Source organism: Catharus ustulatus, chromosome Z, assembly GCF_009819885.2.
Source record: "Catharus ustulatus isolate bCatUst1 chromosome Z, bCatUst1.pri.v2, whole genome shotgun sequence".
Lineage (NCBI taxonomy): Eukaryota > Metazoa > Chordata > Aves > Passeriformes > Turdidae > Catharus > Catharus ustulatus.
The window spans coordinates 8,705,653-8,731,338 of NC_046262.2; the positions used below are offsets into that span (position 1 = coordinate 8,705,653).

Here is a 25,686-nt window from a genome sequence, read left to right on the forward strand (position 1 = left end):
ATCTGACATTTAAGGAAAAAACATGCAATTGAAGAAAACATCTTCTGGGGTGCATTAGCTCAGCTCTGCATGATCTTGTTCACATGCTGCATGACCCAGATGCCTCTGTTTCCATGACTCTGTGGGGTCTGTGGCTGTATTGGGTAAACCCCTGCCCACTGAAAGGGGTCTGGCTGCAGTGGTGCATCACAACCTGGGAGCTTTATTTCCCCCCAAGAGCAGCCAGTCAGTTTTTGGGATTCACAATTGTACAGTCCTGATGCTTTCTAGGTGTGGAAAGCAGAGGGGCATGGTGCTCCTGGACCCAACCATTGTTCCTTTGCTTGCTGAATCACATCTCTCAAGCTAGATTTTTAGGTCCTTATGTTCCAGTTGTTGGAAGCAACAGATGACATGCCAAACCCACTTGGCTGCACAATTGCTCCCTTACATACCCTTTGCTCACACACCCCAGGCATGCTCCAGTGTCTTACAAGCTGATGAAAAGCCTTTTCCTCAAATAGAGGTAGAAAAAATAGTGAGGGGTGGCACTGGGTTTACATCCAGTGAACTTCTCCCACCTCTCCCATCATCCTGGGTTCCTGTGAGGAAATGCATGATTCATGTCCCAGAAAGCAGTTGTCTGCAGTTTTGTGCTGCATTTCTCACCCCAAAATGCTCTTCTCTTCAAACACAACTTGCTAGTGACTTTCTGCTGCACACATTAGGTCCTCTGACCCATACACCAGCAGAGTTCAGGGTGGAGAGGGGTGGTAGTTTGCAGGGCAGGAGTTGTGTGAGGAGAGCTTGTTGTGTGAGCACAAACTTTGCCCTTGGATGAAACAAGAAAACCTGCCCATAAAAATAAATGTTTTATTCTGCATGCAGCAATTCCTTTAAAAAAAATTAAAATGAATGAGCCCTTCATATTTTTGCAGAGCTCTGGTCCCAATCAAATAACTGGACTGGGAGAAGCATTAGAAAATAGGGGAACAATCTCATGTTAGTCCACTGGGAAAGTTAATAGACATTTTCCATCCCAGGCTTGTAGGATTCTGGGCTTTTTGCAATAGCTCTTTCACTTAAACCACAGCTCTGTGCATTGCCTTGCTCAAACTGACGGCTCCTTCCCCTCCAGCGGCCCCGCTTGTCTCATTAAAGCTCCCACCTTTCCGCTGCTCAACTGAAAATCAACAAAGGGAAATTTAGGCTGGATATCAGGAACAATTTCCTCAAGTTGACCGTGAAAACGCCTCCAGGGAGGAGCAGCGGAGGCTTCATTGCTTGCAGTGTTTAATGGGTTTCCCATCTAGGTGTGGGAGGGAGAGCAGCCTGTGCTCAGAGCTGTCCGGAGAGTGCTGGGCATCCCTGCCTGTGGGCAATGGTCTTTCCCTTCTTTTGATCATTTCCCTAGGGAGAAGCAGAGCAGGTGTTGCTGATTCTCCTTCCTTACTGCTCTCATCCCAATGCCTCAAGCATGTCAGTGCAGTGGATTTCCCCATTAATAAACCCTGAGATATCTCCCTGCCTGGGACAGCGACCGAGGCATATTCAACTTGAAACAGCATGTGCTCGCTAGCTGTCCAAAAACTGATTTCAGGTGAGAGTAACTTCACATGTGTGCTGGAAAAAGCAAGCGCCTTCCTTCGACGACTCACATTCTTTCAGCATCTCATCTTTGGCCCCCTGTTCACTGGAAGGGGGTTTCACTCAAAATTTTTCTGTCCCGGATTGGCTTGGCTTGGCTCTTCCCCGTGTTGGGGTGAGCCTGTGGCTGCACTGCTGGGTACTGCTGCTCTGTTATTTACTGTATGAATGGGAAAGCATTTTTCCAAATGGAGTGTTGTGTCCTGCTCCATGCTCCATCACAGCGAGTGCACAGAGCACTGTCGGGGCTGAGTCCTGGCATCACCACGTTGCACCTGCTCCACAGTTCCTAAGGAATAATCACTGGAGAGGGTCCCAAGGCATTCCCTCCCTGGGGAGGCTGGTTGTGGTATGTCACCATGTTGGAATTTAATTTCATGCTGAAACTAAAATTTTAAACTAATTATTTTAATTGGAAATGCTGTGTCTCACACCAATCTTCCTTGACCAAAGGGGCATGGAGGACTGGAAGCTTCTTCTTTTCTGAGGTCAGTCAGCTTGAATGGAGCGAACCATGTTTTCCTGGAAGGAATGCCTGAATTCCATGGAGGATGCTTTGTGGCAGAGGAGGCCTGGAAAGGACTGGGCAGAGGTAGGGCTGCCATTTCTGGCTGGTGGTGAAGGCAGAAAGTGCTCACAGATGAGAGGTTCTGTATCAAAGTGAAGCAAACATCCTGGAGAGCTAAGCTCAGACAATGTGAGAGATGGGAACAAGAGGGCACAAGGAAGAAACAAAGCCCTAAGAGGAATTAAATCCTCACTCAGACTCCTGCAGCATGTTGTAGGACTTCTTGGAGATCTGTGGTACAGAGGAACGGAGAACCTAAGCATCCTATAAGGATGTTTGACCTTACCATGAATCACTTTTAGCTGGAAGCCTGGTACATGGAAAAAGGCAAAGATCTCATAGTTTAGCTTCCCATCATATGGTTGCTGTTGTGGGAGCTTTGAAAGGAGAAGAAACCACATTTGTGGTGTGAGAGGGAGATCAGAGTTCCCACAGTCCACGTTCCTCATGGTGCCATGTGAGTATCTTGTGGCTGGTGGGCATTCCCCTTGCAGGGACCTTGTCATAGCTATGGCAAGGCCATACATGTGATGGAGAGAGAAGCCCCAGGATTTCTGGGGACCGCTGTTCCAGAGTGTTGGCAGGTAGTATCCCACAGTGATTTTTCTGGGTCACATGTCCTTCCTTTCCCACCCTCCCTCCACAGCTGGTGTTGAACAAATGCAGAGGAGGACATTTAATCCTTTCTTTGAATAATTTCATAACCTAAGGCTAAAGGCTACAGATGAGCATGGCCTGTGGGGGACAGGGAACAGTTGAAGGTCCTGGTCAGTGTGACAGGAGGTGGTGTCAGTGCAGCAGCCGCCAGGCTGTTTTAAAGCAGAACCCTCTCTAGATAGCTTTAAAAAATGTACGTGATATCTCACAAAAACATGGTCGAGGTGTGGATTCCAGCTGTGCACTTCAGAGATTTCCGATCTTTTGTTTCCCGTGCATGAACCCAACGCACTAATCTGTAATTTGGGTCTGACTCTGCTCTTTGCTCCAGCCGGTGGAGCTGTGCCGGGAAGTGGGACGCCACGTGTGACCCGCAAGGGCTCAGCAGAGAGCAAGCCAGGAGCAGCGAGGGGGAAGGGCAGCAGGTTGGGCTTGATTTCTATGGCTCAGCCTGCAGAACGCTGTCTTACCATGCAGGATGCTTCTGGGAAATGGAGCATCTCCCTGGATGCTCCTCTAAAGGCTATGGATCCTTGCAGTAACCTGCTGCCCTCACAGAAGCAGCACAGTGTCAGGATTCTCCTGGCCTGCACCCACATCCCAGTTCTCTGAGAAAGCATTGCTTGGAGTCTTGTTTTTGGTGCAAAGATGTGCCCTGAGTCTGCAGGCTTTGGACAGCATCCCATGAGGGTGCAGCTGTCACTGATGTGAGTGCAAGGAGGCTCTGAGTAGGGGCAGAGCTGATGCAGATCTCATTTTCCTTATGCATCACAGCAGGATGGGGGTACATCTCCAGGCCTTTTCTCTATTAGCATTGTCCTTTGCCCCTCCAAAATGGCCCTGGCTGTCTTTGCCCTCCTGGGCACAGGAACTTCATGGCCACTCCTATGGCATCACTGGGGAGACTCATGAAACAGGATGAAGACCTGCAGCCCAACACAGGAGCCAACACCAGCAGGATCCATGTCAAGCGGTCTGGACCCAGGGTGTACTGGGCAGTTGGCAACACAAACCTTGAGAGTTACTTTGGAAGAGGAAGCCACAGCCATGTAACACAGGCAGAGCTGTTCCTGTAACATTCTGTGGGCTGGGAGCAATTCCCTTTGGGAAGCCCACATGCAGCCTTGCAGCCTTTCCCTAAACTTTCTTAATTTTATGACTGACTCCATCAACATCAGGGTTTCCCTTGTGCCACGAATGCTTGTTTTGCAATGCAAGTGACATTTGTTTCCTGCAATGACAACACTGCCCTTCTAGAGCCAGCTGAATTCTTGCTAATCCTCCCTTCCCTCGATTCACACATTTTTTCTTCGTTCTGCTCCTAGACCACGGCGCTTTGCTAAGCGTCGCAGTCAGCAGCAGGTAATTTAAGCACACATCTGCTTGCAATCTGGGAGGAAGGAGAGAGGCAGTTTGTCTTTGTTAGAAGCCTGGCGGTCATGGCTCTTTGCTTACCTGGTGGCACAAAGACTTTCCTGTGGCTCTGTGGGGGCCAGGTGGGAGCCAGGGGTCAGCTCGGATGGGGACACGGGGCCTGGCTCTGATCCCTTGCCCGAGGGTACCTTTGGGCATGTCCAGCCAGGGTTGATGTGCTGCATGACCCAACTCGAGTGCTGATATCTGCCAAGTTTGGCTTCCTCATCTCTATTCCCTTAGGTCCCCTTCTTGTGACTGCTGGGCTTTCAGCCTTCCCCAGTGAAGGCTTGCTGTCCTGCCTGGGTTTGATAGACAGAGAAAGCCACTGAGGCAGTGCCCAGACCCATGCCCTTATTTCAGGAAAACTCTTGAGGTTTTGGTCCCATCCCTATGGATGAGACAGGAAACACTGAATTCACAGGAGGAGGTTGGAGCTATTGCTGGGGGCGTGGGGGGATTAAACAGCACAAGCCTGTAGGAAACCAAGGCTTGTCTTCTTCCAGTGCTTCAGGGCAAACTTATTTCAGCAGAATCTCCATCCCCTATTGCTATTCCCTCTCTTGGGTTTCCTCTCAATACACCGAGCTGTGTGGTTTATTTTTGGAGCTGCCCACTCCCCACTGGCAGAACAGACATGCCAGAGCATTTTTTTGTCAGAAAGGGCTGAAGGTCTGGAAATCAGGAGGTAACTGCTGATTTTCCTGGAGAAATGAGGACATGTCCCTGTTTTTCCAAGGAGATGTAGGAGTGGAGTGGTGCTAAGATGCTGCTATGAGAAATTTGGGCTGTGGAAGAATGCTGCAACCCTGAAACACTCCTCATGCACCCTTTGCAGCCCCTCCTTTTCTGTTCCAGTGCCTGTGACTAGTTTTTTAAGGCACCAAAGTCTTTCTTCATGTTTTAGACTGCTTGCCTTTTCTCTTGGTGTCCCAAAACAGCTGTTGAATGAAAGGCAATCCTTTTCTGATATTCAATACCATAAGAAGGAGTGATTTGAAAATGTGTTGATTCCTTGGACTGTGGGAAAAAGACCTGTACTGCTGGCAAAACTGGGCTGAAAAGTAATATGGGTTTTTTCAGGGTGTTTTTTTTTCATTTTTTTCAATAGGTTCATGGAAAAACAACTCATATTTCTTCATTGCTTTGAATTTTCCCTAGGGGATTCTAAGGGGCTGAAGTCTTGTATTTCTATACACTTGTTTGCAGAGATGGCAAAATACAGTGGATTCACAAAAGCCTCAGATTTGGAAGTATTGGAAAAAGGGGAACAGCATAATGCCCCAAAGCATCGTTCCTACTGCCCACAAAAGCCAGACATCCCAATGCCAAAATTAGCTGAATTCACAGCCACATCAGCAGGGTGAAGTGGCTGTCCAGTGGCTGGTGCCGAAGGAGCTGTGCTTCCTGGCCCTTCCTTTGACACAGATGTTTTGTGTCACACTCAGGTCCACTGGCAGCAGTGTTGGGGCTTTCCACTCCCTGTGCCTTCAGGGCTTCCATGAGGGAATTGCTCCCACCATCAGGCTAAGTGTGGGGTGAGAGGCTGATACCCAGGCTTGATCCAGATGCGCTGCCGGATGTGCGTGAGCTTTCCTCCACCCAGACGGCAGCCCCAGGTCCTCTAAAGATTGCATGTTTGAGATATGTGTAATATTAGTCCACGTAAATCACATCAAGCCCATAGTTTCCAGCACTGCTGGCTTGGGCTCTTGCAGACTGGCTCGCTGTCACTCAGCCACGGGCCGTCTAGGTTAGCTTAATGAGGAAGCCAGACTAAGATGAAATAATTAATGCAGCTGTAAGAGTCTTTGGGGAATTAGGGAGCTGGCCCAAATCTTCCTCCCCAACCAAAGCACTCCAGGCCTTTGTGAAGGTTTGGAAATTCTCCATTTCCACTGGGTGCTGAAGGTAGGTCTGTGGTCCTTCCAACCCAGGATGTTCCCGGGAGATCTCTGAATCAGCTGCATAGGCATAGAGATCTGGACTGGCTTCAGGGCAGCAGCTGGGCTGGGACTGTGAGCAGGGAGCATTGTGGGGGGTCACAGGTGTTTTGGGAGGGTCAGACTTCCATGAGAGGAGTGATGGTGCCAGGCTTTGGAGGATGCTCTGTGGCTGGGATGTTCTTGCTGGCTCTGAGAGTGAGAAGATGAGCCAGAGACCTTTCACTCAGGGCTTTTCCTGCTCCATCAGTGCAAATGGGCACTGACAAGGGGAGGTACCCACTCTCTCTGTGGTCCTGCTGCTCAGCACGAGCCCAAATTAAGGAAGGTTTATTTAGTAAACCCATTCCAGGATAAAGCTTTTGATTTATAGGCACCCTGATAGCGCTCCAAGGAGAACTTGTACAACTTTAACTGCATTTTCTCAGCATCACACCAGCCCAATAAAAGAGAGTTCATATGCGCTGCACAAATTCTCACTTCCAATATAAAAAAGGTTTTATGAGACTGGAAGTCTCACTGGCTCTGCGGGGCCGGGAGTATTGGCGGATACTCCGCATGACAGACCCTTGATTCCTCTTTGAGTTGTCAGACTTCAGTAGCATTTACAGCTATTTAGCTATCAAATTTTATGTGCAGCTCTGAGAGAAATGTGTCTTTTAAATACTGCTCTGTCTCATAAACAGCAGTCTGTTAAACCATGTCAATGGTGCAAGCAGTTTGTGGAGTCCTACAATGCAATCGCCTACAGGTCCGCTCATTACCTGGGCAGCAAAGTGCTAAACAACCCACCAAGTTAATTTCTCGAGCCAGTTGTCTTGGCTAGGAATCAGCTTGCCAAGGAAAACCTGGTAATAACGGTACTCCAGCAGCCCATATTTGGGTCATGTTTTAGGTCGAGTCTCACTTGCTCAGTGCTCACTCAGACAAGGATCTGGTGTTAGTCATCTGAACTGTGGTTATATCAAGAAGCCATCAGCAAGTTCACATCCCTGATTTCCCAGCCCAAGACTTTGACACTCAGGATCCTCTCCTTTCTACAGAAAGACCCTTTGGTCTTCTCTTTAGTCCTTCTCCTCAAAAGGAGCTGGAGGCAGGATATTTCTAGGGTGCTGTCCTTGACCTTGGTCATAACAAAATCCCTTCACTGCCCCTTCAAACTTGCCCCTAGGACACCCCTTTCCTGTTGCTTTCCCGCTCTGTGCTTTTCCCAGCCATGGTTCAGGGGAACAGTATGTACCACACTACATCTCCACTCTATTTGTTTGGTGACCCAAGCTGAGCCTGCTTGTCTCAGATGAGGAACAGAAGCTTTTTCACCATTTTTGACTACAGTGCAATCACAGCTCCAACACTGGGATATAATTTATGTACTCTGCAATAGGTCGGAGCTGAGCCAGACATGAGCTTTCAGACTCTTTTATTTCATTCTTTACCTTTTTTTAAAAATTATTATTTTAGTGTAAACTAGTAACTTTATGTGTGTATTTTTGAGCTTGCACATTTTGGAAGGTACAGACGGTGCAGAGAGCCTGGGCTTTGAGTGTCTTCACCCCAAGGCATGGGATAACGAGCACTTGGATGCCTAATTGCTGCCGTGTGCTGCAGACTGGGAGGTTTGCTCTCCCATTGCTGCTGTTTCCGTGTGCAATGAGCCGCGGGAAACGGCGAGGAAAAATATATATATATATATACATACATATATATATACATATAGATATATATATATATATGTGCGTGTGCAGCATGGTTATTTTCAAGTATGAAATTGCACCTGCAAAAATAGAAGCCAGGAAAAGGACTGGCAAGCAGCTTGGATCTGGGAGGCGCCATGCGTGCAGAGCAGAGATGGAGACGGCGTCTCCGAGTTCCTTTCCCATGCTCACGACGCCTGATAGTTTTAGCGGACATTGCTTTTCCTCCCGCTTGCATTTCAATTAATCATCTGCTTGTCAGCGCTCTTCTCCCCAGCTCCCCTCCCCGCCAAGTCCCGGGGAGTGCTGCGCACACATGCAAAGCGCCCATGCACGCAGGCTGCGTGCTGATGGGCTTGGCCGCTCATTAATCACTTGCTGGTGTCATGCAAGGCGGTCCCCGCAGAAGGAAGTTTGGAAAAGGGACAGACAGACATCTCCTTGGTCTCCACTTCATCAATGGGGTTGAGCTGAGCGCAGGATCTGGCCCTCACACGCTGCAGTCCCATGGTCTCTGTGCATCTCTGTGCTCTACGTCCCGCTCCAAGCACAGAGCTCGTCAAGTGTGTTCACCCAGATTTTGCTTTCCAGTATTTGAAACAGGCACTGAGCAGGTCCATCCCCTTCAGAATTGTAGGGGACTTAATCATATTTCATTTTTCTTGGCAATGGCATGCTCATCTATCCAGCCAGGTAAGAAATGGCCTGGGAAAGCTCTAGTCCAGAGTCCTGCCCCAGACAGGGTGAATACTGAGTGTGGACCAGTTTACTTTGCCTATTTGGGTTTTGAAAACCTCCAGGCTTAGGTCCTGCAACCTGTCTGGGTTCATCTTCCAGTGACTGTCATGAGACTATGCCTTCCTTATAGAAAGCCCAAACCTCTCCTGTTACAGCTCTTGCAGCTCACGCCTGTTGTCTCTCATCTTCCCACCATGGAGGAAACAGCCTGTCTCCATCACCTCAGCAATCTCTATGTAGTTGCTGTCAGGTTGCTGTTAAATCCTTCCAAAACCATCACTTTTACAGGCTGTGCAAGCCCTGCTTTCTCAACTTGTCTTCATCCCCATGTGCCTCAGCCTCATCACCACCCTTTGTGGACTTGCTGGAAGTCAGCATTGCCACTCTTTACCAGAGCCCCAAAACTGAGCACAGTGCTCCAGATGTGGCTTAAGGAGGTTTTTTTTTTCCATTTAATTTTTTTTTTTCCATAGTGAATCTTATAGACCCTGCCTAGGCATACACTTGGCATCAAATTTCCCCTTTCCCACTGGGAAAGCTTGCCAAAAAATATGAAAATTAATAAAGTCTGTGTGTGTGTGTGCACGCTAGTGCACACACTTATTTAGGCATGATTCCTGTTTTGAAGATTCAGTAGATTTTTTTTGTTAATACTTTTCACAAGTGTCTCTAAGAACTACAATTTGAGCCCTGCACAAAGATGCTGCTCTGCTCAGAGGTTCCTCTGCAACCCCAGCAGGACCTGTGCCCTTTTCCTGAGCTTTGACTCCGCTTGCATAGACATAGTGGGATCAGATGGTTTCTTTTCCTATCCCCTCTCCTTGCCCAGAATTTCTCCTAATTAGTGTTCAGGGATTTTCTGCCAGGAAGAAGTTTTTTTGGGGACCAGTCAGAATTGCTGCAGCAAGGCTGGTACACTCTGTGCTGGGAGGCGCTGGAACTGTAGAGAGCAGATTGATAGGAATGAGGGGTGCCAGCCAGAGCTGGGGAAAGGGAGCACAAATGCTTTAGGAAAGGTTAAAGAAGGTTGGGCTCCAGGCAGGCTGCAGAGCAAGGGGCAGAGCTAGGGGCTTACAGAAGGAGGGTGACTCAAGGAGAGGAAGGGAGCATTTGATGGAGGTGAGCATCCCAGTGAGAGGGTGAAAAGATGCTCAGTGGAGCTGGGCTCATTCCAGAGGACCTCACTGGCATGTTGCAGAAAAGCCAATGCTGCTGAGACAGAAGCTGAGGGTGAAAGGGAGGGAGCCAGCAGCACTGGGGGGAGATGAGGGACCAAACAAGCCATGGCAGCCATCCCCTTGCTGGGTCAGGCTCTGCTCTGACCACAGTGAGTATTTCCAGACTTCTGAGCTTTGCAGAAGGGCATTAGCTAACAGATATACCCAGTGGCAAGTCCAGGATGAGCCAGCTCCACGTCCCTGTGGAGTGGAGAGCTGAGATGTGAACTGAAACCTCTTGCTGTGCCAGGGACCAGAAGTCAGGCTCCAGCTCTCCATCCAGGCAGCATCAGAATGGGCTCAAGCAACCGGAAAGCAGCAAAACCAGGGGCAGAAATCTGTTTCTCTGCATTTGCTGCTCATCTGTGGCTCTACCCTGTGGTGAGCTCAGCGAGCTGATGAGTACGAGCAGACCTGACTCTGGCTCAGTTTTTCCTTTGTTCTCCCATTGACAAATATTCAAGGATTGAAGTGAAATATTGTGTTTTTCTCTTCCAAAGTAAAAGGAAAAAACAAAAAACAAAAAACAAAAAAAAAGAAGGGAAGGGAAGGGAAGGGAAGGGAAGGGAAGGGAAGGGAAGGGAAGGGAAGGGAAGGGAAGGGAAGGGAAGGGAAGGGAAGGGAAGGGAAGGGAAGGGAAGGGAAGGGAAGGGAAGGGAAGGGAAGGGAAGGGAAGGGAAGGGAAGGGAAGGGAAGGGAAGGGAAGGGAAGGGAAGGGAAGGGAAGGGAAGGGAAGGGAAGGGAAGGGAAGGGAAGGGAAGGGAAGGGAAGGGAAGGGAAGGGAAGGGAAGGGAAGGGAAGGGAAGGGAAGGGAAGGGAAGGGAAGGGAAGGGAAGGGAAGGGAAGGGAAGGGAAGGGAAGGGAAGGGAAGGGAAGGGAAGGGAAGGAGCCCCTTTTGCATGCTGCACCGGCAAACCCTTGTCATCCTGTAGCAGGAGGCCAGCACACATGAATATTCCTGTGCAATATGCGCAAGTGATGAGCCCCATATGCAGGCCTTGGGAGAAATTAAATGTTTTCTACGGCATTTTCCAAAAAGCTTTTCTATCAAAGGGCTTGGTCAGGAGCCAAAAACGCCCCAGCTTTCATGGTCCCAGCTGGTTGACACTTTTTTATTATTTTATTTTTAAACGCTGATGAATATTTTCTAATTAAAAAACAAGCCCTCCCCTAAACTGAGTCTTGCCCCAGTAGATGGAGTGGAGCCAGAGACTGGGAGGGGGCTGGAGGCCACTTGGGACTCCATGGCTGCTCTTGGCTGATGGTTTTCCTTCGGTGCTGGAGCTTGCAGGAAGGGTCCTGAGACAAAAGGCACACGTGGCTCACATCTGCCCTGCCACGCGTGGGGCAAGGCAGCCTGCCAGGCAGGGGTGGCACCCTGGTTCCTGCCTGCTGCCTGGCCCCCGGGAGAGGGGAGGAATGAGTGCAGGCTCCAGGCAGGAGATTTGAAGCACACCAGCCTCCTGGGGTGGAGATCGCTGGGGTGCAGCTAGGCAAGGGCATTTCCAAGTCTAATTTGGCATTGCAAGAACTGTCCTTCATATACTGGCTGCTTTGCCTGCAAAGGTGAGAAGGAGCAAAGCCATGGTGTCATTTTGGGGGTGTAAGAGATTTTAGGGGTGGCTGCTGGAGGGAGATGGAGCCTGAGAAGAGGCAGATGCACAGGCTGAGACTTTGTGCTGGCACTTGTCTTGAGCACAGGATCAAAAATCCTGATAGTTTTAAGGCATGTGAATGTGGCACAGATTTGGAGAGGGGCTGACCTGTCAGGAATATAAAGGCAGATTGGCACTGGTACCGTGGACTGGAAGGACAGGAGAGCCCAGAGAGCCTGGCTGGTGGGGCAGGGTGATTGTGCAGGGAGTGTGGGGCCAAGCAGGAGAAGTATCAAGCACTCCTCTGCTTACTCCTGGAGGATAGTAGCATGGCCACCTGCAGACTCACAGCTCCTGCAATTGCCCTAGGATGAATAAAGACCTGGATCTGTGCTCCTGGATGTGAATCTTCATGGCAGATCACAGAGGCCACTGCATTCATGCTTCATGTTTGGCTTTGAGGGTTTACTAATGGAAAATGTGTCCTGCAGCGGGAATATTGGCAGCAGCTGCCCTCACCTGCAGCCTCCTTCGTGACAGCCACATGGCTTGGGAGTGAGAGCTCACAGAGCAAAGCTCAGGGATGGAGAAAGAGGTATCTGAGATCCGAAAAGTGGGGCTTCTCCCATTTGAGTTGTTTTTTTCCTATAAGGCCAGGTTGGCTTCAGACTGCTTCCAGTGTAAGTAGGTAGGAAGGTGATGGTGCATCCACCTTGGGTGCTGTATCCCATAAAGAATAGGAAAGAAAAAAAATGAAGATGGGAACTAAGCAGTTTGACATCACTGAATCAGTTCTGGGGCTTAGTACCCATGTATGAATCTTCCCTCCCTTGCAGGGTTGACAACAAGTAGGATTTTAATTCAACCTCTTTTTATTGAGTATTCATTTAATTCTGCTGACTTTGCGTGGCAAAATCTTCCTCCAAGTGTACATCTTCTTGGCTTTGTTTTTTGGAAAGAGGCTGAGACCAATACAGTCTCACACCATGCCTTACCTGCCAGTGGCAGCACACAGTGATGCTGGGCTTGCCAGAGCCATGCTCGGAGGGAATCCTCATTTCTAAAAGGATGTTTTTCCCCCATCACTGCCAAGCACACCACCCCACCCCAGCATGGATCTCAGTGGACAATCACTCCAATCCTCCTCTCTGCCCCGCAGGGAGCTGCTTCCCTGGTGTCAGACAGGGAATACCCCTAACAGATATGTTAATTTAAGAGCTGTTAAAGTCCAGGGGCAGCAGGAGGTCACAGTCAGCACAAACAGATGGTATTTTGTCCTTGATAATTAAACTTTCCTGTAGTTTTGGTGAGATACTTTCCTGACTTTTATTTCAGCCCAGCTGCCTCCAGCCAGCTCCATTTCTCCCTCCTCATCCTGTGCTTGCCCTCATCAAACACAGTCTGTGAGGTCTGGGGCAGGATCCCAGGGAGGGCAAGGGTCCCCAGGGGTTTTCAGAGGGGTCCTCAGCAGCCCTTGGTCTCAGCCCACATGCTCTGCAGGCTCCAGGCTCTGGCAGTCAGAGCTCCTCAGAGAGGCAGCAGTCGGAGGCCAGGAGAGGAGCACCAGCCTGGGGCTTTGGGGTGCCCCCAGCCCTCCTCAGCAACGCTGCTTCTGCCTCTCATGGCTGCTTTCCCCCTTCTACCAGCAGCATCCAGGCAATGCTAAGTTGAGAGGGGCCAGGGGAGGAGGGGTCAGTGAGGTCCTGCTGCAAACTCAGGCAGAGTGGTGCCAAGACAGCTGCTGTCTGTGGTGAGGCTTGGCTGTGAGTAGGGCCATTGGTGGGTCAGAGCAAAAACAGGTCTGTTCCTCCCCCCTGCTATTCCAGGGGGGCAATTGCAAGCAGAAGAGGGCAGGCACATAGCCCCAGTCCCACAGCCAGCCTTAGGCTCAGTTCTTGGGCAGATCCCTGTGTCTACCAGAGAGGCAAAGTCCAGCACCACCGGAGCCATCATGGGCTGCTTTCACCAAAGGGCGGGATTAGCTCCTCCCTTTAATCCTGCCCTTGTCACTTGTCGTCAGGGCATTATGGAGAATCCACGTGCTTCAGTTCTCCCCTTCAGCTGCCCACTTCAGAAACTGTGTGCTGCTGTAATGTATGGACACAGACCCCAGAAAGCTGCACAGGACATGCTGGGCACCTGTGGAACATGAGGGGTGAGTGTGGTGATGGAACTTGGTGGAACTGGGTGAAGCAATGACCAACAAGCCCCATCTGTCTGCAGAATGGGCAGAGTTCCTCTCCAGTCTTCTTTTTCCTGCCCAGGTTTTGAGCAGTATTCTTGCAGTGAGGAGGGGGCACCCCATATGCAGGCGGAGGACAAATGTCCTCACTGTCACATCTGTCCCGTCTGCCTGCAGTGGCCTGTGTCCCCACAGCAGCTCGGGGGCCAGTGACCCCAGGATGGTTGGTGGTCTGAAGGCATTAGAGGTGTTGGGGGCACAGTGGGGACCAGTGGGGAGCACACAGTCCCCAGCATCCTGAACCTCTGCCTCCAAGAGTGTTTGCTGCTCTCCCTGGGCCTTGGAACTGCCTGGCTTCTGCCTGCCCCATCCTCCTGCCAACTTGTACTGCAGGCACAGAGGAGAGATGAAGCAAAGCAGCACAAGCCATAGTCACCATCCCTGGAGGTATTTAAAAGACATGTAAATATGGCACTTAGGAACAGGGTTTAGTGGTGGACTTGGCAGTGTTAGGCTTACAGTTGGACTTGATGAGGCTTTTGTCCAACCTAAATGATTGATTTTATGATTCCATGATCCTGAGGCATCTCTGGGGAGGCAGCATCAGAGTCACTGGAGTGGCTTCCCCTGTGCCAACAGCTTAAAAAAAAAAAGAAAAAAAAAAGAAAAAAAAAAAGCCCAAGCAAAAAGCCAAGCTAAAATTAAAATGCCTGAGAGAAGCTCTGTACAACTGGGTGTTCCATCAGTTACTCTCCCAGTACTCCTAAGCCAATATCTCCTTCCCTCCGTGGACAAGACCTCTGCCAAGATCTCTTCCAACACTCCTCAGTACAATCCTGCTCATGTCCCTGAACCCCTGCAAAACAACTTCAGGCTCTCATCCTCCTCTAGCTCTTTCTCAGCATGCTGGCAGAAAGCAAACCTGCCCTGCTGTTTGAGCAACAATGGTGTAGCCTCAGTCCTGTCTTGATTCAGGAATGAGCTGCAGCTCTCCCTGGCTTGGGGACATCACCACCAGGAGGTTTACTGGGGCCAAGCCAGCATGGTCCTGCCTGTGCTGGAGGACAGGGGTCCTGCAGGGTGCCAGCAGCATGGCTGGGGTCACAGCTGGCAGTTTTGCCCTGCTTGCCCCTGTGCTTCCACAGCAGTGCTGTGCTCTTCACCTCACATAACCCCAGTGCCAGTGAGCTCAGACACAGGGCTCACACTGTGTCCAGCCCCTTGCCAGGCTGTTGCAGAGAACAGCCCTCCAGAGGAGCAAGACTGAGCTAGCAAGAGATGCAGTCTTCATGTTTCAAGTGAAGTAAGTTTTCTGTGGAACTTGTGTCTGCAGGTGCTATTGAGGGGGATGCTGAAGCTGCTAGGGCCAGACATGCCCCAAAATCTCTCCTAGCAGTGACCACAGGAAACACCATGTTCCTCTGTGCTATGTCTGCTGTGTCATGGACATCCAGCTGGTGGAAGTCTGTCTGGACAAGCCCTTTCTGTCCTCTCTTTCCTCTTTGTTTTGCTCAGGATTGCACATGACTACGCCACAGTCCAGATTTTAATATTAGGTTGCTTTTCTCTGCCCTGGAGCTTTGGATCTGAAGGGATGTTGGGTATTTCACAAAGCAGCCTCACTAGAGAGTCCCCACAAGACAGGGTTGTGAGCAAAATCCTTGGAGGACTGAAGGGCAATGCATCCCCGCAGACAAAAATAAGAAAGGTTGCCAGCAATTGCCTGGAAAGCACAAACCAAGCCTGGCATGAGACAGCAGGACCTTCCTGAAGTATTTAGGGTTGTTTGCTCACTGTATGGGAGTTTGGTTTTGATTTTGTGGGGTTGTTTTGGTTTTGTTCTGCATCATTAATTTTCTGCTTTTGTGGGTGGAGGCTGGGAATCAAAATGCCAAAAATCAGCGTGCCACCACAAGCTCCATCCCACAGTAACCACAGCCTGGAGACTCAGAATGAGAAGGAACTGCTCCCAGGTATGCTCATCTTAGGTGATTTCTCCAGCTTCCAGAGGAGCACTGGGAAGAACCTGAACCATGTGCATTTCCCATCTCCAGTCTCTCTCCCTTCTCTGTCTGATCTCGTCTGTCTGGCCCTGACATGGCACCATCGATGGAAAAACACTGCTCAAGACCTCATTCGAACAGAGACTCCAGATAAAAAGCGCTGGTTCCGGCAGTTCATTAATAGAAGGAAAGATCCAATTGATTCCTGCAATCTCTCTCTGCAGGGAGCCAGAGAATGCTAAGTGCAGAGAAAAGTTGAATAAAAAGAGAGGAAAAATTTCATTTTCCATTGTTGGTCCCAGCTTTCCTGCATCTCAGAGGCTGCCTGGGTGGGGCTGTGGGCTGTGGAGGAGTGGGACTTGGGTATGGCAGCTCATCTGAGCTTCCTGCCCAGGTGGCACTGATGTCTCTGGGGAATAGTCCTGGGACAATGTTGCTCCTCTGCCATGGGGATTCAAGCCCCTGCTGCCCTGCTGAGCTTCCTCACAGTGCCAGTGTTGAAGACGTGTGATGCTTATTAGTATGCTGCTCCTTGTATCGGCCTTTATCACTGCTGGAGCAGCTGGCTGGTCTTGGACTGCTGCCTTCCCCTTGGAGAAAAACTGGTTGACCATGGTGGGAGTTGTGAGAACAGGTATGGGCTGTGGGAAACATCCCCCTTCAAGGCTCCAAGCAGGAACAGGGAATGGGCACCAGCAGGCAGCTGCCTGTGCAGGAGCATTGCCCCCCAATGGGCGTGGGACCAGGGGCTGTTGCTGGGCAGGGTCACTGGAGAGGTTCCCATTGACTGTCCCTGTCCCATGCTCTCCTGGCATCATGCTCCTGCCTGTCCTCAGGCCACAGAGAGATTATAGCACCCCAGTGTGTCCCAGGGGTGGACTGCACTGTCCTGATGCTTTTGGGCACCAATCTGAAGAGCTGCAAAGTGGGGTTTGAGAGGAGAGAACCCCGCCTTGCTTCTGGAGCAGGAATCACCCACCCCTGGAGCTGCAGGGTGATGATCTCCTCCTGCGACTCTCAGGAGCCTGGTGGTCTTTCTACAGCTCCCTGCCCCCATGGGAACATGTCACCATGATCCACAGAAGCAAGAAATTACCTGTCCTGGGAGTCTTGCCAGTCTGGGAGATTCTCAAACAGCCTGAGAATTATCATGGGTTGTTCCTCCCCAGACTATCCCAGCTACCCCTGGAGCTCCTAAACTCTGCATTACCCCCCAAAAATTAGCTCTGATTTCATCTGGGCTGATGCTCCCTCCCAAAGAGCTGCTTTCTTCAGCCCCATGGATATGGGAACAGCTTTGGTCATTGCTTTTCACACTGAGACACTTTGCCAGTAGCATCCAGGGAAGATGGAGCAACCTTCAGCAGGAACCAAGTTCCAACCATGTTGGAGCCGAGAGCTCTGCAATTCCACAGCTGCCTTCAGGGGCACACCTTCAGCCAAAGCAGCTGGGAAGGTTTGTGAGAACCACCCTTCCCCCATTTGCCCATCTCCTAGACCACAAGGGCAGGAGGGTCTGCGCTGCCATCCAGGGGTCCAGCCGTGCTCCCTGGAGTGGCAGAGTGATGAAGGAGCTCTGCTCTGGGGTGCTCCTTCCTCCAGGGTATCCTCTTCCTTCCAGTCTTCACTTCATTGCCAGAAAGGGAGGAGGTGGAGGGAGGAAAGTCACAGTCCATGAGAGCCAAGAGTGAATTTATTTCAGCTGGCCCCAGTCATCCCTGTGGCACTCATGGTCTGGGGGGGGCAGTGCTAATTGCTCTGTTGACAGTGGGGGTTTAAATTAGATTTAAGAAAGCTTTTCAAGCAGTGGGGATTCTGTCTCTGCAGATAAGGCTTTCTGATAGCACGTATGAAGGAGATGATAAAGTCCCTTTTTTCTCCCTTCCTCTTAGGCAGCAAAGACGAGTTTAGTGCTGACAGGGCACTGTAAGGCTAGAAGGCTCTAGGGCTGTTAGCAAGTGACTGACATTAAGTGACAACTATTTTTTCCTCTCCTTTCCCTCGCCTTGCTGCTAGGGATGATCTGAAAGGAGGAGACAGCACTCAGTGTCCAACATGCTGCCCATATGTGGTGCAATCCTGGGGAACCTGGGGCAACAGCTGTCCTGACACTTTGGTGCTTCACTACTCATACCAGCATCACACCCTGCCCTTGGGAAGGGATGGCATTCCACAGGAGGCACCCTGGATCCCCGGGGCTGGAGAAGCTGTGTGAGCATCCCTAGCAAAGGCCTAGGCTGAGGAATGGAGAGTGGCTTTGGTAAAGGTGGTGTTTCTCCTTCAGCAACACTGGGGCCCAGGAGGTGCCTGCTGTGAGTGCAGGGGTATTGTGATGTCTGCAGTTGGCAGTGCCTGCAGTCAGCATCTGCACTCCAGGTGTTCAGTACCACCTTATAGCCAGCACCTGTGGCGCAGGTGTGCAGCACCACCTACGCTGAGCATCTGCAGTGCTGGTGGTACCTGAGCACCTGCGCTTGGTGTCTGCAGTACAGCAGCGAATGTAGCAGCTACAGCCCATTCTGCAGCACAGGTGTGCATCCACTGCTGTGTCTGCAGCACAGGTGTGCATCCACAACCCCTGTCTGCAGCACAGGTGTGCATCCACTGCTGTGTCTGCAGCACAGGTGTGCATCCACAGCTCATTTTGCAGCACAGGTGTGCATCCACTGCTGTGTCTGCAGCACAGGTGTGCAGCCACACGCCATGTCTGCAGCACAGCTGTCTATCCATGGCCCATATCTGCAGCAGAGGTTGTACCACAGCATCGACAGTCACTGTGGGCAGTGCAGTCACACCGTGGTGCCTGCCATGGGCACCTGCAGGACAGGTGCTGCAAAGCTCCTTTGGAAGGCTCAGGGCAAAGCTGGAGGAGAAAGAAGGGACTAAAGAGAGTTTGTTTTCCTCCCGTTCACCACTTCAGAGCCAGACCCCATAACAGCACCTGGTGGGGAATTACCTGATGGAGGACTTTGTCATGGAAACACTAGGTTATGAAACTACTACTTTTCTTTTGAGGCAGCCACACACTTATAGAAAGAGGGATTTATTTATTTATCATTGCTGAGAGCAGCCTGTGGCAGCTGGGAGTTGTGATGGGAGGCTGGGGTGTAGCCCACATCCCTCACTAGCCAGCGACAGCCCTGCCCTGGACCTGCTGTTTCCAGGTGCCAGTTGGCACTCCATTGCTAAAGCTTTGGAGATTATACTGCAGAGGAGACCTGGAAAGGATCTATCCCTTTGCCTACTCCAAAAAGGACACTGGAACTGTTAAGCAGAAATTGGCATCCTACTTTTTTGCCTGGATACACAATCCCTATCATTCCTGCTGTGCCCCCCGTGACTGTCCTCACCCCATCACCCCACAACAGCCAATGTCGCATCGCTGTGCCCCTTCCGTCCTGATCCAGCTCAGGGAACACGTGCCTGGAAACATTTGGTTTCGACTGAGAGCTGCTGGAGGGGCTTATTCATGTCTGTGTTGAGTTGCCTTCTGAGATGACCATGACTGATGCCCTCACTACTCTTGGTGTAGAGGACAAGGCGGGGAAAGACCAACCCTTTTCTCTCTCCCCAAACAGGAAGGTGGGGAACAGGAGAATGGCTCCAGAGCTGGTCCATTTCATATGTTCCCCCTCCCCGTTCCTCCTCCCCAGGCTCCTCTTTCCTCTGTACCTCCGAGAAGTTATTCATTACAGGGGGGAAATCTACCTTTTGCACAGAAGATTGAGTTTCACGCTGTGGGCTTTGCTGTGTAATAAATGTGGTTCCCCTCCATCACCTGTAAACTGCTCCCTGCTGGCATGGGGACACAGCTCAGGAATCTGCACGCCTGGTGAGCTGCTGCTCACTGGCCTGTGCACCTGAATGCTGGGGTGCTGGCTTTTGCTAGAGAAACAGATAAGCAAGCAAATAGAGCAACAGACATTTGCATTGGAAACATCTGCAGAAATTGCAAAGGCTTTGTTATGTGCTTGGGGAAAAAAAAAATCAACGTGGCTTTGGGCAAAGTAGTCAAACAAAGCAAATACAGCAAGGAAAATTGCAATTCAAGTGAGAAAAAGTTGAGTTTCTGGCTAGATTTTTGTTCTAAAATAGTTCTGTTCCTGCCTGGTCACAGGGTTCATCTCTAAGAAGAAATGAGATCTTCCAAGGTGAGAGCAGCCTAATGGTCAATTCTCTGTGCTGTCACTGGAAACCTCTGCCTGTGTCCTGGCCCTGCCACAGAGTTCTCAGGGATCTTAGCTGGGTCCCTCTGCTCTCTCTTACTCCACCTGGATTCCTTGAGGCTCTCAGTGCTTCGGGACAGGAACCATTCCTTGCTGCGTGACTGTGTCTGTTTTGATGCTGGCCGAGGCACATGGGCAGGAGCAGCAGCAATTATTTTAAGAGCTGAATGAGAGAGGGAGGAGCAGCAGAGGGTGGGCAGTGGGTGGTTTTGTTCCCTGGCAGGGCTGGGAGGTAGGGCACGATGCTGGTGATGATGTTTGCACTGAGCCAAGCTGAAGGCTACATCAAGGAGATCTCACATTTTTCAAAGAGCAGGCTGGTTGCTGGGGGGTCTTGTCCTGCCTCCTGTCATTGCCTTTGTCTCCAGAAATGGGATGGCTGCACTAGCTGGAAGTATCTGGACTGTGGTGAAGGGAGGCTCTGTCCCGTTCTGGTTCTTTGCCTCCTTCAGTTCCTGGTGCCACCCATCAACTCCCAGGACTGTAGGAAGGGAATATTCAGTGGAGAGTAAATTTGGGTGTAAGTAAGGAGAGCTGGCTCCTGGTTGCAGGTGGTTTGCAAGCTGCTCAGGGCCCCACATGCCAGCAGTGCCCCAGGATGTGGCACTGGCACATTCCAGACATCACCCGCTGCCTGAGCTGCCACTTGTGATGGCAGCTGGAGCACAGGTGGGCTGGCAGTCAGGGAGCCATGCTGCGGGCACAGAGGGGACATGGAAAAGGCAGCGGAGAGCAGGCAGAGAGAAGGAGGGAAGAAGAAGAGTGAGTGATAAGGAGGTTGTAATTAGCAGTTGGCACTCCTCACCCAGATCTTACACAGGAAGGTCACCTTCATTATCTCTGTTTTACAGACGGGGAAACTGAGGCTTGGGGAGGCAGAGTGATTTGCTCAAGGTGACCGTGAGGGCTGACAGCAGGGTCTGGGGCTTGCCTCTCCGTGCTCTGCAGCACCAGCACACTGGGAATGGCTCTTGCTGCCAGCCCTTCGAGCCCAAAACCAGCACTGAAAGATCAGTAGTAAAGGGCATGGACCCCTCCTCTGCCCATCTCCAGGCTCTCCTCTTCAGACCTGCTATCTCCCCCAGCATCCCTGCCCCTGAGAAACATTTGAAATCAGGCTGGTCCAGCTGCCCCCCGGAATCCACTCATGAAATCCCACCCAGCTGCTCTTGCCTTCCCCTCCAGCCCTGCAAAGGCTTGCTGTGAACCCGAGGCCATCTGGGCTCCTGCAATAGTCCTGTTGGGTAATGGGATATGTTTTGCTGGATTTTTTTTTCTCTCGCCAGTAGAGCTCCCCCTTTATTTAGGTTTAAATGGATGCCATCTGGCTAATGAGCCCATACTCATGTTCTAGATTAAAAGGCAATCCTGTGCACATTACCGATGCGGCACTGGAGATTAGAGAGGCTTAAATGGTTTTGAAGGTGCAATTTGCTTTTCATGCATGGTGCTATTTACCTCCTGGTGGGTGGGCCAGCATCCCCATTGCTGTCCCCAGCAGCTCCTTCCTGGCTCTGGTCTCCTCTACCAGCCCTGGCTGCAAGAAAATGAGAGCTTGGGCATCCCCAGCCTGGCCAGCTGTGCAGGGTGCCCTTGTAGTTGTTGCTGCCATTTGTCCACCCCTAGGGGCACTTTCTGATGCAGGCAGGATGTCTTCATCACTTGCTTTCTTAGCTGTCACCCCTCCACACCTTACACCACAGCATCCTGGGGAACAAGACACAGCTCACCAGGACAGAGTAGCCTCAGACCCTCTCCCAGCCGAGAGAAGTGGGCGACAACTGGCCCATCAAGATGTTAATGGCAGGTGGCTGAGGATGAGGTTTGTGCTGAGATCAACATCTTGCACATCCTAAGCACCAGCTCCTGCTGTGAACTACCTAGGTGTGCTCGCAACCCCTCAAAACCCCTCTGCAACCCCTTTGCAGGTAGTGTTGGCTCCTAGGATGATGCTGCATCTGCCAAGGAGAGCCCAGAACCAGGGGTTGGCTTTCCTAAGGAAAATGTTGAAAATGAGATGGGGAAGATAGAGCATTTGTGCAAGGCTATCATCACCTCCAGATATCTCCCACGGAAGGTGCCACAGGCTATCGAGTGATAAAGCCTGTGCCAGCAAAATGCCTCATTTTGCAGTGAATTTCCCCTCGGCTGCAATGGAGTTGGTTTTACAGTCATCTCCTTGCAGTCGCATCCCTGGGGGCTCTCAGCACTGGGGCAAACCCTGACTGCTCCTGCCTGTGTTTGCTTCCACAGATGGCTAGCCCTGTCCGGTCAGCCTGCTGCGTGGTGCTCGCCGCAGTGGTGGTGGTGTACGCCCAGAGGCACAGCCAGCAGGGTGAGTCCTTCACACCTCCCAGGCCCTGGGGATCCTGAAAAATGGGAATGCTGCTCCTCCAGCCGCTCTCCTGGGGGAATCTGGGTGCGCCCTCCGGGTGTGCCTGATATTATTTCTGTGCATGTTATCACTTCTCTCCGTGACGAGTGTCCCCTCCAACCCATCACTGTGGGGTTTGGGCACCCTGCATCTCCCTCTGCTGATGCCCCTTGCCCTGCCCACAGCTCTCTATGGCCCTGCTGCTTTGGACCCCTTTGCCCACTCTTTTGTGGATGCTGTCCCATGCAGCCCACCTATGAAGGGATGAAGAGCTGGGAGGAAGCATCAGCGTGACAGCTCCGAACTCTGATCACCCCTGACGGCTCCATGACACCCTGCCCCATGACAGGGATGGATGATGCTTCATCCTGCTCTCCCCTCCTTGGTGTGAACTAATCCCCATTGCCACCACACATCTGTGACCATCACTAGCTCACATCTCTGCAGGCTGGCAGGGGGTTCAGGGCTTGTTTTAGTGGTTTTAGAGAGATTACACTTTAGAGACACTGGTGGCATTGGAAGCTGGAGCAATCCCAAATGGGTCTAAGCAGGAGGAGGGAAATTATGGTTGGGTCCTGGTGTAGAGTCCAACTCTGCAAAAACAGGACAAAATGGGGAACCTCCAGAACTCATTGCTTCTCCTGGAAGCCTGTCTGTAGTTGCTTTTAGAGGATCTTAGAGTAGAATTTTGTTTATTAACTCTAGTAAAGACATCGTTCATCCTTGAGCTCTGTGAAATTGAGGAACCCAGCCAGAGTGCCCCACTGGGCTGCCCTTAGTCTGGTTGGGTGGGTTTACATTGCCACAAGCTTCCAGGTTGGACACAAAGCAGCCAGGGTTTGGCAGCACGTCCACATTGCAGGGGGACAGCCACTCTCTGGACACAGAGGGAGCTTGCTGCCTGGTCTTGCAGGAAGGTCCCCAACCCCTTCCCAGCGTGCCTGCTTAAATCGTTTGGGTGCTGACCTGAATGCTGCTTGGGGTGGAGTGATGCTTCCTGCAGAGAAGCAAAGCTGCCCACTCCTGCTGTGCTTGCAGCATCACTGCCTGGGAAGCTTTAAAGGACCTGGCCATAGGGCTGCCAACCCTTTGGATGCACCGTGCAGCTTCCTGCTGTGCTGCAGGAACAGTAACCCAGACCTGTTGCACAGGGAGATGCACAAAACACAGAAGTGCCAGGTACTTCAGGGCTGCACACTCCTGAATTGTGTTTTCTAGACAGAAACAAATGCTGCTTCTCACCAGTGAGCAGGACCACACATTTTGGCACTGACAGCTGGTGCAGAGCTGCAGCGACTGTCACCTTCTGCTCTGTGACACAGCCGGGTTCAGGGATTTGGCAGCATAGCCTCCCATGTCCTCCTGCCCCTCCTGTTTCCCTTGCCTGCCTGTGTCTGGGAGGGAGGTGTCTGGGACAGCAACTCAAAACTGAAGTTGTTGAGGCCTGTGTGCATCACCAAATGCCTGATTGGGGAGTGAGAAGTGAGGCAGGGCTCTTCCCATCTGTCACAGCTTCACTGGGGAAAAAAAACCCAAAACTATACAGGGTCAGAAAATTAGTTATAAAATAGTAGGACACCATCAGGACTGTCCTCAATCTGTTCCCGAGGCACTGTATATCCTTCCTGGGCACCTCTCTGTAATTCCAAGGTATGCTCTGGGCAGGAGCTTTGGAGCAGCAGGTCTCCCGCCCACCCCACCGTGCCCAGCTGGGACACAGGCAGGTCAGCACTGGAGACCCCCAGCTCGTGCCCTGTGCCCCCCACCCAGAGCTCACCCCCTGCCCTCCTGCAGCCTCTCCTCACCAGCCAGCCCCAGAGCTCATCCCCTCCAGCCGGGCACTGCGCTGGAAAAGCACAGCAGGAATGGGGTGGGAGGATGGATTAATCCCACTGGTGTCAGGGACCCAGTGGAGTGGGGGGAAGATGCTGGCATAGGGTCCATTTATCATGCACTTGAGGCACGTTCGACTTTAATAGCTCATGAAGCACTTTAAGAGATGCATTAGCACTGAATACTTGAGTGAGGAGGATGTGACAAGCTGTTAAGTGAGCATGAGCACGGCGAGGGAGCCTGGCCACCCTCTCCTGGCTCTCATATGCACCCCGGTGATTACTGGAGCGTCCTGCAAAGTGCCACATGAATTAATAAAAGCAGCATCAGGCTTGGTGAAGGTGAGGCTTTTCATGTATTAACCCCTCTGCTGCTCACCTTTAGTCCTTCACCTTGGAGCTGGCAGAGCACTGGGTGCATCTGTCTGGGATGCAGAAGCATGGGATGTGGAGGGGCTCAGAGGTCAATGGATTTGGGGTTCCTGTGACCTTTGGAGTGACAGAGTTCCCTTGTTTTGCCTCCCTGGCAGGTTGCTCAGGTTTCATGTGCATCACACAGCTGGGGACTGCAGCTTCCCACGGGGGTGGGAGACCAGAGACATCCAGCAGGGCAGCCCCAGGGGGATGCTGAGGGGGTGGCACTAATGTTCTGGCTCTGGCAGTGGGTTTGGGGTGTTCTGCTGCAGGGAAACACAGAAGAGAGAGGAAGAGGGTGTCCAGGACTGTCATTCCCAGTGCATGAATAGCAGCTTTGGATGGGGCTGCCAGACTGGGCTGACCTGCCTGCAGAGATGGGTACTGCCCTGGACAGCCACAGGGCTGTCCCCCTCTGCACAGATCCAGCTGGCATGGAGGGATGGACAGCAGCTGCAGGAAGAGTGGGAGAGCACACACAGTAAGTAGAACAGGCTGAAAACCTGGGAGAGAAGGGGAGAGCCGTTTGCCCTCCACAAAGAACCACAGAATGGTTCAGATTGGAAGGGACCTTAAATGTCATCAAATTCCAATCTCCTGCCATGGATAGCAATGCCTTCACTAGACCAGGTTGCATAAAGCCCCATCCAATCTGGCCGGGAACACCTCCAGTTATGGGACATCCACAGCTTCACCAGTGCCTCACCATCTTCACAGTGAAGGATTTATTCCTGATATCTAATCTAAACCTACGCTATTTCAGTCTAAAGCCATTACCCCTTGTCCTGTCACTCCTGTCCTTGTGAGAAATCCCTCCTCAGGTCTCTCATAGCCCCTTCATGTACTGGGTGATGCTATAAGGTCATCCCAGAGCCTTCTCTTCTCCAGGCTGAAGAATACTAAGTATTTCATCTTTTCCTCATACAAGAGGTGTTCTAGCCCTCAAATCATCTTCCCATTATTTTGGATAGCTCTGTTTTCCTTCCTGTGTTTTGTTCTCCAGGCAGTGGTTGCTGCCAATTTGTTTCAGAATGGAGGAAGGTGATGGGGAAAGCTGAGCAGAGCACCAATGTGGTGCTGACTGCTGTGACACTCACACCTTTGGTTGTCCAAGGCCTCCACTGTGTGAGAGCAGAGCTGGTGGGGGCTCCTGCGGTGCAGAGACCTCTGCCCTAGCAGGACCTGGATGCCTTCAAAGGTCTGG

General features: G+C 51.4%; 1 protein-coding gene across 4 annotated transcripts in view; it reads left to right on the forward strand.

The window, feature by feature from the left end:
• The window catches only part of CNTFR (ciliary neurotrophic factor receptor), a 199,097-nt gene that overhangs the window by 93,840 nt on the left and 79,571 nt on the right, over positions 1–25,686 (forward strand). For 3 of the 4 annotated variants that reach the window (XM_033085742.2, XM_033085745.2, XM_033085743.2), the window contains one exon: positions 22,116–22,197. The exons of the other annotated variant lie outside the window; for it this stretch is intronic. In XM_033085742.2, the coding sequence (XP_032941633.1) occupies positions 22,116–22,197 (82 nt within the window). The remainder of the gene's footprint in view (positions 1–22,115; positions 22,198–25,686) is intronic. 4 annotated transcript variants of the gene reach the window in all.